The sequence below is a fragment of the Rhinoraja longicauda genome, chromosome 8 (genome assembly GCF_053455715.1).
Source record: "Rhinoraja longicauda isolate Sanriku21f chromosome 8, sRhiLon1.1, whole genome shotgun sequence".
NCBI classification, from domain to species: Eukaryota; Metazoa; Chordata; class Chondrichthyes; order Rajiformes; family Arhynchobatidae; genus Rhinoraja; species Rhinoraja longicauda.
Window position 1 is genome coordinate 61,824,815 of NC_135960.1, and position 20,420 is coordinate 61,845,234.

The 20,420-nt window shown below is 42.7% G+C and overlaps 1 protein-coding gene across 1 annotated transcript in view; it reads right to left on the reverse strand.

The window, feature by feature from the left end:
* The window catches only part of stat4 (signal transducer and activator of transcription 4), a 98,934-nt gene that overhangs the window by 55,981 nt on the left and 22,533 nt on the right, over positions 1 to 20,420 (reverse strand). Inside the window, exons 4-10 of the mRNA XM_078404122.1 lie at positions 12,980 to 13,078; positions 10,347 to 10,439; positions 9,616 to 9,694; positions 5,415 to 5,500; positions 3,014 to 3,165; positions 2,761 to 2,919; positions 691 to 783 (exon numbers count right to left, since the gene is read on the reverse strand). Of these exons, the coding sequence (XP_078260248.1) occupies positions 691 to 783; positions 2,761 to 2,919; positions 3,014 to 3,165; positions 5,415 to 5,500; positions 9,616 to 9,694; positions 10,347 to 10,439; positions 12,980 to 13,078 (761 nt within the window). The remainder of the gene's footprint in view (positions 1 to 690; positions 784 to 2,760; positions 2,920 to 3,013; positions 3,166 to 5,414; positions 5,501 to 9,615; positions 9,695 to 10,346; positions 10,440 to 12,979; positions 13,079 to 20,420) is intronic.

The window sequence follows — 20,420 nt, forward strand, 5'->3', positions numbered from 1 at the left end:
TCCACAGATTCACCACTCTCTGGCTCGATATTCCTCCTCCACTCCATGTTGAAGGTACATCCCTTTATTCTGAGAATGTGCCCTCTGGCTCTAAACTCTTCCATTACTGGAAACATCCTTTCCACGTCCACTCTGTCTCGGCCTTTCATTGTTCCCATACTCTGACTGGGATAATATGAGAGTAGTAGTAGTAGGAGTCCAAATCCTAGTGTTAATGCAGAAGTCATAAATTCATCTTTGGTCACGATTATTAAACCAATCCAAAGGCATCAGCCACTGATTTTGCTCACCTGATATGTGATGGCCATCAGAAATGCAATAGACAATAGGTGCAGGAGGAGGCCATCCGGCCCTTCGAGCCAGCACCGCCATTCAATGTGATCATGGTTGATCATTCTCAATCAGTACCCCGTTCCTGCCTTCTCCCCATACCCCCTGACTCCGCTATCCTTAAGAGCTCTACCTAGCTCTCTCTTGAATGCATTCAGAGAATTGGCCTCCACTGCCTTCTGAGGCAGAGAATTCCACAGATTCACAACTCTCTGACTGAAAAAGCATGTTGATGACGAACAACAAAATGTGACCAATACTATATTGGTTTAACACCAAGGAAAAAAATCCATCCTGCATATGTTTACTTAAGGACAAATATCAACTCAGTATTGTTTTACATATCATAATGAAGCTCACCTTAACTTGACAGTGAACTGCACTCCTGTTTTTAGGACCATTGCTCTCTGTGGGTGGGTCGGCATACAAGGTTGTCTCTCCACCACAAAAGAACTAAACATATTGGAAGTAAAAGACAGTTTATCATCTTTCTCAAGAATATTAACATTTGTTAAAAACAACTTCAGACCTACTTGTGACTTGTTAATATTAAATATCAGATTTTGAAAAGTTCTTATATTTACATCCAATATTGTTTCTCTATAATTAAATAGGACGATTTACTTTTGCCTAGAAAGGAACTGCAGATGCTGGTTAATACCCAAGATAGACACAAAGTGCTAGAGTAACTCAATGGGTCAGGCAGCATCAGTCTGAGGAAGGGTCCCTATCCGAAACGTCACCCATCCCTTTTTCTCCGGAGATTCTGCCTGACATGCTGAGTTACTCCAGCATTTTGTGCCTATCTTTGGATGATTTACTACCTGGAAACAGTTGATGCCCAGTTGGTTGATGGCAATGAAGACAACACTTGGGATGCTAGAAGTGTTATTGATTTAGTGATTAGAAGAATCAGCCCTGTTCTTCAACACCATCTTGGAGAGTATGTGCATTTGTATATTGGACAAAGATGGGATTGGGTACCATTATGATTCCTTCTATTCCTCAAATAACTTGCTGATATTTAGTTACTTGGTCAGGAATAAAGAATTGAAATTTTGGCAATGTACGGATGCATTTGGTGCTTAAGAACAATATAGAAGAGGAGAAAAGAAGGAATGAAATTTAGAAAAAAAATCATTTATACTGGGAATTTCATAAATCATTACAATTTTGAGCATAGTTATATAGTTATAAATCCTGTAGGAAAATAACTGCAGATGCTGGTACAAATCGAAGGTATCACAAAATGCTGGAGTAACTCAGCAGGTCAGGCAGTATCTATGAGAGAGGGAATGGGTGACGAGACACTTCTTCAGTCTGAAGAAGGGTCTCGACCCGAAACGTCACCCATTCCCTCTCTCCTAGATGCTGCCTGACCTGCTGAGTTACTCCAGCATTTTGTGATACCCGTTTATAAATCCTAATGCTCCTTTGAACTTTTTAACATCCTTTAGCCGAGTAATGATGCATTTGTTTGAAGTGACCCAAATCATTTGTATTTTTCCAGGTTCATGTTTTCTCACGTAAATGCAAGTTATGAAATGCCCATTGCATACCATGCACACTGCCACTGCTGCTTTTGACTAATCTGTCGGGTCAGAAGCTTGTGATGGGAGGGGAGATAGGAGGGAAAGTGTGATTTGTGTTGAATTCAGCAGACAAATGTAGATGAGACAGAAGTTAATTCAGTCATTTGGTTGCCCCTTTCTGAGGAAAGTGGAAAGGCTTCAGTGTGAGATATTACTGGGCCTGACCCAGTAGTACTTACACATACAAAGGTGTGGAAAACTGACACCAGCACTTCTTTTCTTGTGGAAATATAGGAGTGCCACTAGGAACATTCAGGTAAGTAATTTAATCTTATCCCTCCACAGTCGAGGATGAACCAAAGTGAGAGGGTTATTAAGAGGCCGTTCAAAAGCCTTATTAAGAATAAGGGGTAGGCCATTTAGGACTGAGATGAGGAAAAACTTATTCATCCAAAGAGTTGTGAAACTGTGGATTTCTCTGCCACAGAAGATAGTGGAGGCCAATTCACTGGATGTTTTTAAGTAGATTTAGCTCTTCGGGTTAACTGAATCAAGGGATACGGGGAGAAAACAGGAACGGGGTACTGATTTTGGACGATCAGCCATGATCATATTGAATGGCGGTGCTGGATCGAAGGGCTGAATGGCCTCCTCCTGCACCTTGTTTCTATGTTTCTATGTTTCTATGACTCAGAGGCCCATCTCATTAGCTCAGGAAACTCATATTTCCTGCCTGATTTGCAGATGGTAAAACCTCACAAAGGGCTGTTACCGACACCCAGTCATTTTTCTCAGAATTTGTAACCTTGAGAAAAATGTGCACAGTGGAACCCGGAACTAAAATTTCTGAACGATACCAAAAAAAAGTTGCTTTTCTGTTTTAATACATTTTTTGTACCTTTTTATGAAACTGTAAATCAAAATGTTCACTCTCTCCTGCAAATGGGGTCTTTGCAAAGGCATTGGATCTCCCTCGTAGGTCACTTTCTGCAGCAGTTCCTCCAGTTTCTTCAGCTGTTGTCTGACCTGAAATAGGCTCTCAGCGAACAATGTAAACCTAATTCCAAAGAATTGACAGCACTCATAGTGCATCACATTAACCAAGCAAAGTACACAGAACTACAAAACAATTCCGATATTTGGCACTCTACCAGTTCTGCAGTTGGTCAAGGCATGTGTTGTGTGGACCGCCTATGCAGGCAATTTGCTGTCTTCGTTTCCAATCTGTTAGCTCTTCAAACAGTTGTCTGTTCATTAGAACATCCATTTGGTGCAACAGCTCTGTGATTTTATGGAGAATCTCCTGCATCACACAAAGATTCAGCCATGAGTACGATCCTAACATCCATTTTACAACGATATCTTCAGATGCACAGTACTCATCTACTTCAATTAACATAAACTCCTAGAAATATTTCAATTATGAAATCATAATCTGCAAACATTTCCGTAAATGTGCTGAATACAATTGTAAAGAATATATGCCAAAGACGTACAGGTATGTAGGTTAATTTGACTGGGTAAATGTAAAAATTGTCCCTAGTGTGTGTAGGATAGTGTTAATGTGCGGGGATCGCTGGGCGGCGCGGACTTGGTGGGCCGAAAAGGCCTGTTTCCGCGCTGTATCTGAAATATGAAAAAATAATATGAAAAATATACTGAACATTTACACTTTAAAGGTACAGTGTGGAAACAGGCCATTCGGCCCACCGAGTCCCTGCTGGCCATTCAGCATCCGTGCTGACCACACCAGCACCATCTCTCACGCACGAGGGATGATTTACAATTTAACTGAAGCCAATTAACCTACAAATTTGCATGTCTTTGGAGAGTGGGGGGAAACCGGAGCACCCGGAGAAAACCCACACAGTCACAGGGAGAATGTACAAACACCCGTAGACAGGATGGAAACTGGGTCTTTGGCGCTGAAAGGAAGCAACTCTACCACTGCGTCGCTGTACTGCCCATTTTCTTAAGTATTTAGATCTCAGTGAACTATCTTCTTCCAATCTTGCTGGATTTAAATTCACTGTCTTTTCTGCCCTTTTCAGAATCATAGAGTCACACAGCACGGAAACAGATCCTTCGGCACAACTTGCTCAAGCCAACCAAGATGCCCCATCTATACTAGTCCCCACCTGCCTGTGCTTGGCCCATATTCCTCTAAACCTTTTCTAACCATGTACTTGTCCAAACGTATTTTTAATGCTGTTATAATACTTGCCTCAACTTACCCCCCTGGCAGCTTGTTTCATGAACCCATTGCCCTCGGTGTGAAAGAGTTGCTCCTCAGGTTCCTATTAAATCTTTCCCCCCCTCACTTTGACCCACGTCCCTATAAATACACTGTTTAGGAATTCAGACATGTAGAGTTGCAGGCTGTATTTCTTGCCTGCTTCAGCCACAGTGCTATCAACTGCATCTTCTCATCTATTGCATCCGCTGCTCTAGATGTCAACTTCTTTACATCGGCGAAACCAAACGCAGGCTCGGCGATCGTTTCACTCAACACCTTCGCTTAGTCCGCCTTAACCAACCTGATCTCCCGGTGGCTGAGCACTTCAACTCCCCCTCCCACTCCCATTCTGACCTTTCTGTCATGGGCCTCCTCCAGTGCCATAGTGAGGCCCACCGGAAATTAGAGGAACAGCACCTCATATTTTGCTTGGGCAGCTTGCAGCCCAGCGGTATGAACATTGACCTTCAATTTTAGATAGCTCCTCTGTCCCTCTCTTCCCCTCCCCCTTCCCAGTTCTCCCTCTATCTTCCTGACTCCACCTATATCCTTCCTTTGTCTCGCCCCCCTGACATCAGTCTGAAGAAGGGTCTCGACCCGAAACGTCACCCATTCCTTCTCTCCCGAGATGCTGCCTGACCTGCTGAGTTACTCCAGCATTTTGTGAATAAGCATCTTCTATAATATTCACTAAGATGTTCAAGTACATTCCAAACCCTTGCTCAGGTTTTCATGGCTTGCCAAATAGATCAGATCCACTGTATTAAAACGTGTCTTCTGGACAGCACAGCCTGGATTAATAATTAAGCTTCAAGGACAACATATTGTCAACACGTTCATGAGAAAATATATAGGATGCCCATGACATATTCCCATCTCCTTTTGAAAGGCAGCAAAATATACAACAAGCTAACGAGGACAGACTCAATTCCTTTCCTACTTGAGGCCTACCTACTGATTTAAACTCAAATGTTGCAGCTCCTAATATAAAGAATAGAATTATAACCAATCCAGACTGAGGTACTTAATCATCCCAGAATTACATTACTTTTAGTAAAACTATTTCCCTTGTTGAAATTAAAAATGGACACATTTCTTGGTGCTTTGATTCTTCCAGATTACATGATGTGGGGCGATTTAAATATTTTGAATATGAAATTCCTGTGTGTAAGGTGTAACCTCATACTTTACTCCTGCAAAGTGTCTCCAGGAGATCATCTAGAAATCTCCCAGATGATCGGAGATTTGGGGCAGCCCAAATGCAGCATCTCTCAAATGGCTTGGTAATCTCTCAAATTGGATCTGTGGTACTTTACCTTTCGTTTATGATCCAGCTGATTCAGCATGCCTTGCAACCGGAAAACTTCGTCCTTCATAGGAACACAGTTCCTATCGCTTTGTTCTGAGAAGAGTAAACAAAAACAAAGTTAACCACCTATGTAAATAAAAAGGGAGATATTGGTATTGGTTAAGTATCCACTATTGTCTGTCTATACCAATTAATTGGGCATATTAATTCTAAATTGGCAGATACCATGAATACAATTTAAGTGAAGAAGGGTCCTGACCCAAAATGGTGTCTGTCTATTCCCTCCACTGATCACCGTCTGAAGATGGATCTCGACCTAAAACGTCACCTATTCCTTCTCTCCAGAGATGCTGCCTGTCCCGCTCAGTTACTCCAGCTTTGTGTGTCTACCCTCCACTGATGCTGCCTGATCCACTAAATTCCTCCAGCTTGTTTTGCTTAAGTGAAGATTTCTAGGTGGAGCTGCAGTCCATGGGTCGATTGGTGATGTGGATAGTGCATATTTCCACCAAATATATTGACATTCACGTCTTTTGAACGGAAATTGCAAAGAGCATCAAGTTTTGCCAAGGCCAGGCATGTCCTTTTAGCTAAATTCATGCGAATAAAAAGTTAAAATCAAAAAGCTGGAAATTTAAAATAAACCCAGAACATTTTAGAAATGCTCAGGAAACATCGGTGGAAAGAAAAACAATTAACACTCTGATGAAGGGTCCCAGATCTGAAATGTAGATACTGCCTGACCTGTTGAGATTTTCCATTCTGTTTTACCTTCAAAGTAAAAACATATTGGCTAGGTGATTTGTTCAACCAGAATGCTGAATCATTTTATGGATTCTTCTTCAAATGTAAAGCTATCAGAAATTTCTGACTCCTTGGTTCCATGTTCTCCAGAATTACTGTCCGACCCGCTGAGTTACTGCAGCATCGTGTCCATTTTTATAAGCAGCATCTGCCATTAATTGTATCTCTATCAGAATCTTTGCTCAACTCATCCATCACAATAATATATTCCCAGAGTGAATTTGAGGATTAAGTTAATTATTTCTCAAATTCACACTGGGAATATATTATACACATACACAAACATATACATATGACAGTCTAAAACATATCTTTATTTGAGAAAGACCATTCTTCGGAAACAGTTTCCTCTCTCCAGGGATGCTGCCTGACCCTTGAGCATTTTCTGTATTAAGACCATAAGACTCTAGGGGTAAGTGCCCTATAGCTTGCTCCACCATCAATAAGATCATGGCTGATCTAACTTTCCTTTAATCTACTTCTGTATTTTTAGTTTAGTTTAGTTTGGATATAGAGCGTAGAAACAGGCCCTTCGGCCCACCGAGTCCACACCGACCAGCGATCGCCGCACATTAACACTATCCTACACACGCTAGGGACAATTTACAATTATACCAAGCCAATTAGCCTACAAAACTAAGTCTTTGGAGTGTGGGAGGAAACCAGAGATCACGGAGGATACTCACACAGGTCATGGGGAGAACGTACAGACTCTGTACAGACAGTACCCGCAGTCAGGATTAAACACAGGTCTCTGGCCCTGCAAGGCAGCAACTCTACCGCTGCGCCACTGTGCCAACCTATTCTATCTCCACAACCTTTGGTTCCTTTGCAGATTTAAAAACCTTCCTCAGCTTTGTATACTTTCAATGATTTAGTCTTCATAGCTCTCTGGGGCATGGAATTTTAAAAAACCCAACGGCCTTTGAGAGAAGAAACTCTTCCTTTTCTCAGTCTGAAATGGAATCCCTTATTTTCAACTCTGCCTTTCACATAGACTTTCCCCTGAAGGGAAACATCCTCCCAACTCTTACCCTGTCAAGCCTCTCTGCAAACGTTTTACATTTCAATTATTACTTATTAAAAAATTCCCCTTCATACTTGGGATTATCCCAGTCAACCTTCACTGAATAGCATTCAATGATAGAAACATAGGAAATAGAAAATAGGTGTAGGAGGAGGCCTTCGAGCCAGCACCGCCATTCATTGATCACTCACCTGTACCTGCCTTCTCCCCATACCCCTTGATTCCACTAGCCCCTAGAGCTCTATCTAACTCTCCTTTAAATTCATCCGGTGAATTGGCCTCCACTGCCCTCTGTGGCAGAGAATTCCACAAATTCACAACTCTCTGGGTGAAAAAGTTTTTTCTCACCTCAGTTTTAAATGGCCTCCCCTTTATTCTTAGACTGTGGCCCCTGGTCCTGGACGCCCCCAACATCGGGAACATTTTACCTGCATCTAGCTTGTCTAGACCTTTCATAATTTTATACGTCTCTATAAGATCCCCTCTCATCCTTCTAAACTCCAGTGAATACAAGCCCAATCTTTCCTCATATGACAGTCCCGCCATCCCGGGGATTAACCTCGTGAATCTACGCTGCACTGCCTCAACAGCAAGGACGTCCTTCCTCAAATTAGGAGACCAAAACTGCACACAATACTCCAGATGTGGCCCCACCAGGGCCCAAAACAACTGCGGAAGGACCTCTTTACACCTATACTCAAATCCTCTCGTTATGAAGGCCAACATGCCATTAGCTTTCTTCACTGCCCGCTGTACCTGCACGCTTACTTTCAGGTCTCATTGCACTTCCCCATTACCTAATCTGATACCATTGAGATAATAATCTGTCTGCTAGTTTTTGCCACCAAAGTGGATAACTTCACATTTATCTACATTATACTTCATCTGCCATGCATCTGCCCATAATATATATTTCCTTAAATAAAGGGACCAAAACTGTGCACAACATTCTAGATGTGGCCTCATCAGTGTTGTGCCCAGTTGCAGTAAGACTTTCTGACTTTTACACTCCAAAACAGTTGAAATAAATGGTAGAGTTCCATTTGATGAACTGAATACCTACTGCACATGTACACTGGCTTTCTGTACTAAATCGCTTTTGTGCTGTAGCCTTCTGCAATTTTCCTCCAAATATATAATAATCTGTTCTTCCATTTCAAAGTGAATAACTTCACATTTTCCCACATTTCCCACATTTCCATTTGTCAACGTTTTGTCCACTATCTGACCCCATCAACATCGAGTCTGAAGATGTCACCCATTCCTTCTCTAGGGGAGATGCCGCCTGTCCCGCTGAGTTACTCCAGCACTTTGTGTCTATCTTCGGCTTAAACCAGCATCTGCAGTTCCTTCCTACAGCATTCTGTTCTCTCCAGATTTGTTACATAAACTTCTCTGCATCATTTCCTACATTAAAAAATCCTGTCATTTTAAACAAATCTTCAGCTACTACATGTTCCACCTTTTCACAGCTTCAAAGAAAAAGGTAAATCAGGATGAGTTCCAAATAGTGTGGAATTTAACCAGTTCCTCACCAATCCTGCTTTTCCAGCCAAGTGGCTAGGAATTGACGGACCTCCACGGGAAAGGTATCATCGCACAAACTGGTCCACTTTTTCCAGGGGTTGTGTGTCTAATTGATGCTTCCTTCCTCCCAGTCATTCTTGTACAGTATAAACCGTTTAGTCCCTGCACTCTTTCCTGTCGCAGGTTGCCAATCTGAAAATTACCCTCTGTAAATGTACATCTGTAAATTTGTCAGAGGTGGTCTCTCCTTCATGAACCAAGTTGACTCTTCTTGATCAGATTATGACTTTCCAAATGTTCCACTATTATCAACTTAATAACAGATATTAATAATAGACGTTAGGCCAACTGGCCTAAAGTTGCCACATTTCACGTGCTACCCTTTTTAAATAAGTGTATCGCCTTGGCAGTTTTCCAGTCATTTGGTATCACTCAAGAATCTAAGGATTTTAGAAAAATTGCAACCAATATATTCACTGTTTCTGGACATTGAGGATACTTCAGGTATAGTGGACTTATCAGCCTTTAGCCTCATTAGTTTGCCAAACCTCTATTAATTCTCTAGTGGTGGTATTGAATTCCACCACTGTTTTTTTAAATATTAAAGGGATGTGCATAGAATGTTCTATCATAAAGACTGAAGCTATGTATATATATGTTTTATTTCTAATTACCTGGAATCACATTTTGGATTGTCCCATTTACAGTGTTGTTGCTAAAGCACAAGAGCAACATTCTTCCTCGAATACACATCTTAAACTTTGTCCTTAAATCCCAATCAAGTCAATTACAATCATCAAAGATGTTGGCATTTTGCTGCCCCTGCCCTGCTGTTCATTTTGAAAATTACCTTGTGCCTGTAGTGTCTTATATCTGAAGTCAAACTCATCTTGCAGATCCTCAAGATATTTCACATCCTGTTCCACAAACTGTTCATGGGTGGGGGGGAAACAAAAGAAACTATGGTTATTCAGCTCTGTGACATTTTAAGGTCGAGGAATCAGAGAGTTATACAGCACAGAAAAGGGGCCTTTGGCCCAATTTGCCCATGCCGAACAAGATGTCACATCTACACTAGTCCCACCTGCCGCATTTGGCCCATATCCCTCTAAACCTTTCCTATTCACGTACCTATTCAAGTGTCTTTTAAATGTTGATATAATACCCGCTCCAACTACCTCTTCTTTTAACTCGTTTTATATGCCTACCACCCTCCATGGTATCTTGTATTTTCCCAGTAATTTCCATGTAATGGACCGTCCTTCCATCAACATGCCATTGCTGCTTTGCAAACAGTTAAAAAATTAAAGAGAGAAAAGATTAGCTTCCATCTGGTGCCTCTGCCTGATGGCTGGAGTAAAATCTGCAACTCAGAATAAGAACTAGAAACATGAATGCTCATCTAATCAGTCCATTACTTCCCATTGGTGTTCCCCTTCTGGACTAGACTGCTTGTTCACCTAGTTGGAATGAAAGTGGTTATTTTGAAGGACAGATAACATTTGCACACCTTAACTCATTTGATAAAATAAAGAGGAAAATATGGCACTAAATAAGTTACTGGAACGACTTTGAATGTACCTGTGTGTTGGTCTTTATGGCAGACATTCGGTGTTCCAAACTTCGTTGTCTTTCAGAAATCATTGAGTCCTGCAATAATTTTTCCTCGTGCTCCTTAAGTAAATGGAACAGATTAAAATAATACACCGACTTAAAGCAGCATTAGCTTCTTCAGCTCGCAATGGATAAAGCTTCATCTTTTTCTACAGCAAAGTGAAACTTCACTTTAAACACACCAAAGAGAAAAATAAATTATTTCCTTTACACAAGCCCCTCCATTCAACAACCCCTCAATTCACACGTACGCATACACACATACACCTAATGAGCCCTTGTTATACTGGACATGGACATAATAAACATTATTATTAAAATTAAATTTAAGTTGTACAAAATCCAAACTCCCAAACTAAGCAACAGAAAAATGGCTGTTTTCTATCGAGGCTGGAAACAATTATTTTTGTGGAGCTACATTTAGCAATTTCAAATAAACAATATTTACGTTCAGAGATCGGGTTTAGGCTCAAAGTGGTTTGCTATGCTGAAGCTGATGCTGCAACTATTAAACATAACATCTACACATGATCCACCTAAAATCACTGCAGAAACGCCCAACTTCTGAAACTGAGATATGCTGCAGCTGATTTGTGTGAAGTTGACCTTATAGCTGATGTATGCTGCATCCCGTCCTACAACTGTAAGCACATAAATGGTGCTGAAACATATTCTAGCACAAAAGTACTCAGATGAAATGATAGCTGACACATTGCAATTCATTCATCAGCTTTTGGGCAGAACAGTTGATGCTACTAACTGTTTGATGTTGTTTAGGAACATTAATACATGTACCTGGAACGTGTACGTGGACAGCACAATGGCGCAGCGGTGGAGATACTGCCTTGCAGCGCCAGAGCCCTGGGTTCAATACTGACTACGGGTGCTGTCTGTACGGAGTTTGTATTGAAACTCTTATTGAAACATATTGATCTTATTGAAACATATAAGATAATTAGGGGATTGGACACATTAGAGGCAGGAAACATGTTCCCATTGTTGGGGGAGTCCAGAACAAGGGGCACAGTTTAAGAATAAGGGGTAGGCCATTTAGAACGGAGATGAGGAAGAACTTTTTCAGTCAGAGAGTGGTGAAGGTGTGGAATTCTCTGCCTCAGAAGGCAGTGGAGGCCAGTTCGTTGGATGCTTTCAAGAGAGAGCTGGATAGAGCTCTTAAGGATAGCGGAGTGAGGGGGTATGGGGAGAAGGCAGGAACGGGGTACTGATTGAGAGTGATCAACCATGATTGCATTGAATGGCGGTGCTGGCTCGAAGGGCTGAATGGCCTACTCCTGCACCTATTGTCTATTGTCTATTGTACGTTCTTCCCATGACCGTATAGGTTTACTACGAGATCTTCTGTGTCCTCTCACACTCCAAAGAGGTACAGGTTTGTAGGTTAATTGGCTTGGTATGAATGCAATATTGTCCCTAGTGTGTGTAGGGTAGTATTAATGTGCGGAGATCACTGGTCGGCGCGGACTTGGTGGGTCGAAGGGCCTGTTTCCGCACTGTAACTCTAAACTAAACTAAACAGCAAGCAAACAGATCAATAATTAGTTTATTATGCTTACTGTACAGGGGCAGGCCAAGTCATTACAAATGACTTAAACAATATTGAACTGTGTTTGACTGTCTTACAACTTAGATTTTCACGTAACAAAAATGATTAAATGTGTGTAAAAAAGATCTGTTGGCTCAAAAGGCTAGTTGGCGTTTCCACAACTTGTAATTAAGGAAAAGGACTGCTCATCCTTGGCCAAATTGCCGTGCTCTTCCAATCGTGATTATTCTCTCCCCCTTCCAAAACGACAGCACTGAAGCCTGGCAACTGTTTACATGCTCTTCACAGAGAAGGACCTACTACAGTCCGATACAATCACTCTAATCTTCTAAATCTCTTTTTTATTGTACTTGAGTTTGAACTGATTGTACCTATGTATGGAATATCTGATTTAGTTTAGTTCAGTTTAGAGATACAGGCCCTTCGGCCCACCGGGTCCGCACTGACCAGCGATCCCCACATATTAACACTATCCTACACACACTAGGGACAATTTTTTACATTTACCCAGTCAATTAACCTACATACCTGTACGCCTTTGGAGTGTGGGAGGAAACCGAAGATCTCGGAGAAAACCCACGCAGGTCACGGGGAGAACGTACAAACTCCATACAGACAGCACCCGTAGTCGGAATCGAACCCGGGTCTCCGGCGCTGCAATCACTGTAAGGCAGCAACTTTACCGCTGCACCACCATGTTTTGATAGCATGCAAAACAAAGCCTTTCAATTTGCCTCGGTACAGGTGCCAATAATAAACCTAAACCTAATGTTCTCAGATCTTCAAATTCACCAGTAAAAGTTGTGTTTGCGATGAACATTTGTCAAAGATAATTAGATAATTAGAATACTTTAAATGGTTAGAAAGCATCTTTGTTACAAGGCTTGAAATTCATTTTTTTAAAATCCAAATCTTATAAGAAACAAATCTTCTGCCTCCACTCATCATATGACCGACCGATCACTGAGTAAAAAAGAAAAACTGCAAGTCGGATGTCTCTTAAGGTGCACAAGGCCCAAGGAAAGCAAATGCGTACCTGCTCAGGTGTGGTGACTGCTGTGAGAATCCTCCGCTCCTCCCTCAGGCAATTTGCGATAACTGAAGCCATATGCAAAGGATTTCCCAGATATTGGACCTGTGGCAGAAAAGAAATGCAGTGTAGAGTTACATTATTCACATTAGTCTCTAATGCATTGAGAAACAAGTTTTATTTTGGCTTTTGCAGATCCTTTTTTTTTAGTAGGGCAACAGGAAGGCAAGAAAGACTGTTACCCCTCAAAGGTTTATCTCATCGTTCTCCCCGTGACCTGCGTGGGTTTTCTCCGAGATCTTCGGTTTCCTCCCACACTCCAAACACGTACAGGTATGTCAGTTAATTGGCTGGGCAAATGTAAAAATTGTCCCTCGTGTGTAGGATAGTGTTAATGTGCAGGGATCACTGGGCGGCGCGGTCCCGGTGGGTCGAAGGGCCTGTTTCGGCGCTGTATCTCTAAATCTAAAAAAAAAAATCTAAATCTTATGTTATGTAATACTGTGTAATTTTGTTTAAATTGGACAGGGAGAGAGCTCAGGCAATCTGAGGTACAACCTTCCCCGACTACGGGTGCTGTCTGTACGGGGTTGTCCCGCATGGGTTTACTTTGAGATCTTTGGTTTCCTCCCACACTTCAACGACGTACAGGTTGGTATGTTAATTGGCTTGGTATAAGTGTTAATTGTCCCTAGTGTGCGTAGGATACTGTTAGTGTGCGCAGATCGCTGGTCGGTGCGGACTCGGTGGGCCGAAGGGCCTGTTTCCGCGCTGTAGCTCTAAACTAAACTAAACCGATGACCTGAAATTGGACATCACCCAATGATACTGATAACAAAAGGTTGACTGTTGGTACACAGTGAACAATTGTGCCCTGGGGAGTGTTGCAGAGCAGAAGGATCTAGGACTACAAGTGCAGCCTCACCACTGCCTTGTACAGCTGTAACATAATAACCCAACTTCAATATTCAAAAGGTAGACGCAAAATGCTGGAGTAACTCAACGGGACAGGCAGCATCTCTGGAGAGAAGAAATGGGTGACGTTTTGGGTTGAGACCCTTCTTCAAACTGATGTCAGGAGAGTGGGCGGGATAAAGATAGAATGTAGTCGGAGGCAGTAAGACCGGTGGGAGAACTGGGAAGGGGAAGGGGATATAGAGAGAGAGGGAAAGCAAGGGCTATTTAAAGTTAGAGAAGTCAATGTTCATACATCTGGGGAGTAAACTACCCAAGAGAAATATGAGGTGCTGTTCCTCCAATTTGCGCTGGGCTTCACTCTGACAATGGAGGAGGCCCAGGACAAAAAGGTCAGATTGGGAATGGGAGGGGGAGTTGAAGTGCTGAGCAACCGGGGGATCAGGTTAGTTGAGACAGACTGAGCGGAGGTGTTCAGCAAAATGATCGGCGAGCCTGCGCTTATTCTCTCCGATGTAGAGAAGTTGACATCTAGAGCAGCGGATACAATAGATGAGATTGGAGGAGGTGCAGGTGAACCTCTGCCTCACCTGGAAAGACTGTTTGGGTCCTTAGATGGAGTCAAGGGGGGGAGGTAAAGCGACAGGTGTTGCATCTCCTGCGATTGCAGGGGAAGGTTCGTTTGGAGGGGGTGGTTTGGGTGGGAAGGGATGAGTTGACCAGGGAGTTTCGGAGGGAACAGTCGCTGTGGAAAGCAGAAAGGGGTGGAGATGGGAAGATGTGGCCAGTAGTGGGATCATGTTGGAGGCGGCGAAAATGTTGGAGGATTACATGCTGTATGCGACGGCTGATGGGGTGGAAGGTGAGGACATGATGTCCTTGTTGTGAATGGGGGGGCAGGGGGAGCAAGAGTGGAGCTGCAGGATACTCAAAACCCTGACTGGTAAAGCCCAATGTGCTGCAAGCCTTCTTAACCTCTTTATCATGACACCACTTTCAATGAACTCTATACCTGCACTTCGAAATCCTCTCTGCTCTACAAAACTCCCAGAGCCCTGCCATTTACTGTGCAGGTCCTGCCATGGTTAGACTTCCCAAAATGCAGCACCTCACATTTATCTGCCTTAGACTCTATTGACCATTCCTCTGCCCACTTGCCCAACTGATCATTGATAGCCATCGTTATTATCTACCACACCACCCACTTTGGCGTCATCTGCAAACTTACTGTAATTTCTCATCCAAATCATTGGTATAACCCACAAACAGCGAAGGGCCCAGCACCGATCCTTGAGGCACACCGTTAGTCACAGGTCTCCAGTCCGAAAAACAACCTTCCACCATCGCCCTCTTCTTCCTTCAATATTCCATCCAGTCAGCTAGCTCTCCTTGGATCCCATGCGATCTAACTTTCCAGAGCAGCCTTCTATGAGGAGCCCTAGTCAAATGTCTTGCTGAAAATCCATATATACAACCTCTACAGCTCTGCCCTCATCAATATTTTTGGTTGCAGCTTCAAAAAACTCAATCATATTTGAGCCATGATTTCCCATGTACAAAACCGTGCTGATTATCCTTAAACAGCCCCTGTCTATCCAAATCAGCCCCTGTCTACCCAACCAAGCAATGGCTCCTGCTCTCTGTCACTCTGACTCTATTTCTTGTAAATCAACCAATTTTCATTCCATGTGTATGAGCCCAATGCCATCCATTTAAATTCTGCATACTCGTCTGTCAAGTGGGACTTTAATAGAGCCTTTAAAAAATCTAAATAAACCACATTCGTAAATTTCCCTTCTACTAGTCAGATCCTCAAAAGTGCCAGCAGGTTTGATAAACACAATTTCCCTTTCAGAAATCCATGTTGACTCTGTTTAATTTAATGGCACCAATCCGAGTTGGCTTCTGAGACTTTACAATCTTGGCTGATTGATAAAGATTGCTGGAATTACAACAGTACTGCTAACCAAGCATCCCACTTCAGCCCATTTATAAGAAGTTCTGCATCCTGTTTTATTTGGCAACAGCCTGTGAATACTGTATCTGATTCAAAACAACTGTAATGACAGGAATTAAGAAGTAGAAACAAGGAACAGCAGATGCTGATTTACCAGGGAAAGACATAAAATGCTGGAGTGTCTCAGTGGGTCAGGCAGCATGCGAAGAATGGTCCCAACCCAAAACATCACATATCCTTGCTCTCCAGGGTTGCTGCCTGACCTGCTGAGATATTCCAGCATTTCGTGTGTCTTTCCAAGGCATGGATTAAGAACACTTCAGGAAGATTAAGATATGCCTGTCAACAGAATGCAAACAAAATGTTCAAAATCGACACCATTATTGGCATAATTTTATTGCGTGTCACATTTTTTGTAAGCAAACTGGGGCGGAAGCCTTAGGCAACCAGTCAGTTAGGTCGACTAATTTTGATTGATCCCTTACGTATGTTAATACTCCAGTCGAGTGAGAAATTACATTTTAAAACAGCATTTTTAAGTTTGAAGATCAGGAGATTTTTTTCGCTTTGCATATAAAAGTTAAGCCAATGTTTGCTCCATTGGAAATGCGAATAAGCCAATTAACAAGATACTGTCGCAAACAGCTCGGCTGGTCATCCACGGCTGTAACCCATCTCCCACTGGCACAAATCCAATCAAGTCTGCCATGCACGAAGGGGGGGGGGGGGGGGGGTTTGCTATTCATGCAATAGGTTTTCTTGTTCAAGCAGCACCCAACACAGAAACAAGACCCAAAATGCTCAGTGAGACAGGCAGCATCTCTGGAGAGAAAGAATGGGTGTCGTTCCGGGTCGGGACCCTTCTTCAGTCCCTTCTCCTGTCTGAAGAAGGATCTCGACCCGAAACGTCACCCATTCCTTCTCCCCAGAGATATTAACTGTCCCGCTGAGTTACACCAGCATATTGTGTCTATCTTCCGTTTAAACCAGCATCTGCTGTTCCTTCCTACACAGAAAGAAGACTCTCCTCGCCCCCACCCACCCACCCTCCACCTCACCAACCCATCTGAAAGGGGTAACACATCTTGGAAAGAGCTGGTTCAGTCAACACATACAAGATCTCCTCCCAGGCAATAATTCGTGCCTAAAGATGTTAAATGACACCGGAGATGAGTGGGTAAGAAAAGATTCCCTCCATCCTCCATAAAACTGTACTGCACATCAGAATACCTCTTACGCACATATTTCGCTACTCCCACACTTACCACAATTCCAACCATTACTACCCTAAGGCTCGTAACTGACAATGACGGGCGGATTTTCCAAGCACCTCTGAAAGACACCGCTAACAACCTTTCCTTTCGTGCCACAGCATGTCCAGCACAAGCCATGCTTATGGAGTGACAAGATGACAGAGCCTATTCTACTCATCATCACGTCTGGAGAAAAATATCTTGGTTTAGTTTGGAGATACAGCGCAGAAACAGGCCCTTCGGCCCACCGAGTCTGCACTGCACATTAACACTATCCTGCACCAGGGGCCATTTTAACATTTTTAATTAACCAAGCCAATTAATCTAGAAGATCTGTACGTCTTTGGAGTGTGGGAGGAAACAAAATTCTCGGTGAAAACGCTCGGAGGTCACGGGGAGAACATACAAACTCCGTACAGGCAGTCAGGATCAAACCCGGGTCTCTGGCGTTGAAAGGCAGCGACTCTACCATTGCGTCACTGTGCTGCCCATGACAGAAATAGGCAGAATCTTACACCACACCCTGTACACTATGAATGGCGGAGATATTTCATTCACTCTTTGCTCTTCATACACAAATTAATCCTAGCCCTTCTCTTTCATTTCAGGTCCATAAAATGTGCAAGCATCGGTACCACTGCAGGAAAAGGTAACATTTGTGAAGATGCAGAATTTGCCAATGTCCCAGTACAAGGCTCAAACTGCAGCTGCAACAGGCAACATTACTTGGTAACATGTGTAGGAAGGAACTGCAAATGTTTAAACCGTAGATAGACACAAAATGCTGGAGTAACTCAGCGGGACAGGCAGCATCTCTGGGTAGAAGGAATGGGTGACGTTTCGGATCGACCCTTCTTCAGACTGAGAGTCAGGGGAGAGGAAGACAGAGAGACAAGGATGCGTAAGTGTGTGAAAACAAGACATCAAAAGAGATGAAAATCAAGGAAAATGTAGAATAGATTATTGTTAACTGGGAGTATGGTGACAACAAAGCAAACAAAGATAGAATGTAATCGGGGACAGTCAGACTGGTCGGAGAACTGGGAAGGGGGAGGGATGAAGAGAGAGGGAAAGCAAGGGTTACTTGAAGTTAGAGAAGTCAATATTCATACAGCTGAGGTGCAAGCTGCCCAAGCAAACGATGAGGTGACGTTCCTCCAATTTTCAATATTCATGCATATTTCGGGTCGAGACCCTTCTCCAGACGCTTCTTCTATTGCTTGGTAACATCCTCCTTTCTGAAATATGGTTTTGGATAAAGACCTGCAGAGCCCTAGAAATGCTCCCTTGTGTCCCTGATGCAGATGGTTCCCTGGAATCTGCCTTCCTCAGCTCTGCTTTTTCAGCTGATCTTTTTTCTTTCTTTCCTAATGCTTTTCCTCTCCTTCAAACTGGACTCGGCATGATTAGACAATAGACAATAGGTGCAGGAGTAGGCCATTCGGCCCTTCGAGCCAGCACCGCCATTCAATGTGATCATGGCTGATCATTCTCAATCAGTACCCCGTTCCTGCCTTCTCCCCATACCCCCTGCCTCCGCTATCCTTAAGAGCTCTATCTAGCTCTCCCTTGAATGCATTCAGAGAATTGGCCTCCACTGCCTTCTGAGGCAGAATTCCACAGATTCACAACTCTCTGACTGAAAAAGTTTTTCCTCATCTCAGTTCTAAATGGCCTACCCCTTATTCTTAAACTGTGGCCCCTGGTTCTGGACTCCCCCAACATTGGGAACATGTTTCCTGCCTCTAACGTGTCCAACCCCTTAATAATCTTGTACGTTTCGATAAGATCTCCTCTCATCCTTCTAAATTCCAGTGTATACAAGCCTAGTCGCTCCAGTCTTTCAACATTGCAGTCAAATTACTTACAAGCCAGTTAACAAGAGACAGCCTTCTGCAAATCTTTCTTTGCAGTAGTTGGGGAAGTAATGGTGAGAACAGAAGCCCAAGACAACATAAAAGACAAAATAGCAATCGTAAATAGCAGCAACTAATGCCCATCAAATGGGTGAGCCCCTTTATTTAATACAGGCAAAGCATCATTCTTGTCTCTTTACTATCACAAGTTAGTGGTTAAATTCATCATGTGGTTAGGTGTTATAGCCATCCAATGTTACAAAGATTCTACAGCAATTATACAAATAATTTAATTCGGAATTTAAATAGTTCTGCCCTATCTCTTGGACATATAGCAGGAACACTTGTCCTAACATTACACTGGATGCTTAAAAACTGGTTTACCACCTGATAAGATCATAAGTGATAGGAGTAGAATTAGGCCATTCAGCCCATAATTAATGTGACAGAATCTATTCTATTCTATAATTACAGTCCCATTTGCTTGCACTGGACTAAACAAGTTGCAGATGAGAAACTGTAGCTCGGTCCAATGAAATGAACAATAAATCAGTACATTAAATACCTCAATAAAAAAACAGTTATTTTCTCACCCCATTTCTAAAGTAATATGCCTGGTACTACCACTTAAAAGGAGCTATGCTTTAAAAAAATTTTTAATGCAATTCTGTCACATTAAAAATACTTCAAAATAAACACCTTCAGCTCTAACCATAATTTCCTGTATCTTGCCTGAGGAAGCAGCAGACAACAAAGTAAAGAGAGTCCTGAAGTTTGACAAAGGTCATGTGCTGAGCAGTGCAATTTCCTCTGACCCCTGACTTTACTTCATGAAAACTTCACAGGATGTTGTTAACCGCTCAAAATATTTTCCATTTACAGAATTTTTTTTTTTACATTGACTTGAAAAATAGTCCAAGTGTGTATATTGATAAAGACAACCTATCGCACTTTGTTTTGTGTAATTATTTTGATTACAGCCATGTTATCACAATGAAAACTGTGGGCACTAAATTCAACATCATTGTCTTTGTTTGGCAAGTGCAGCACTGGTTATCAATGACAACTTTAGCACCAAGTTTACGTGCATTTGAAGCATCACTAAGTTTGTTTGGGCATTTTTATAGACACCTGCCTCAAATAAGTGTGGGCTGATGTCAAAATCTAAATGGAAATTTAGCTCCTACTAGACCAAGTGGACCCATTGGGCCCAAACCTCTCCTGCATTGGTGCAGCACCCTCTCCTCTCCTCCCCCCCTCCCCCTTCCCCACCCCCCCCACTTCACCCCCCCTCCCCCTCACCAAACCCCACCCCCCTTCCCCCCACTCCATCCCCTTTAACCCCCATTATCCTCGTTCCCTCCCTCCATCCCCCTCCCTGCCTCCCCCTCCCTCCCTAGGAGATAGATTTAAACCTTAAAATGTGAATAACTTTAAAAATATAACACCGATTTCAATGAAACTTC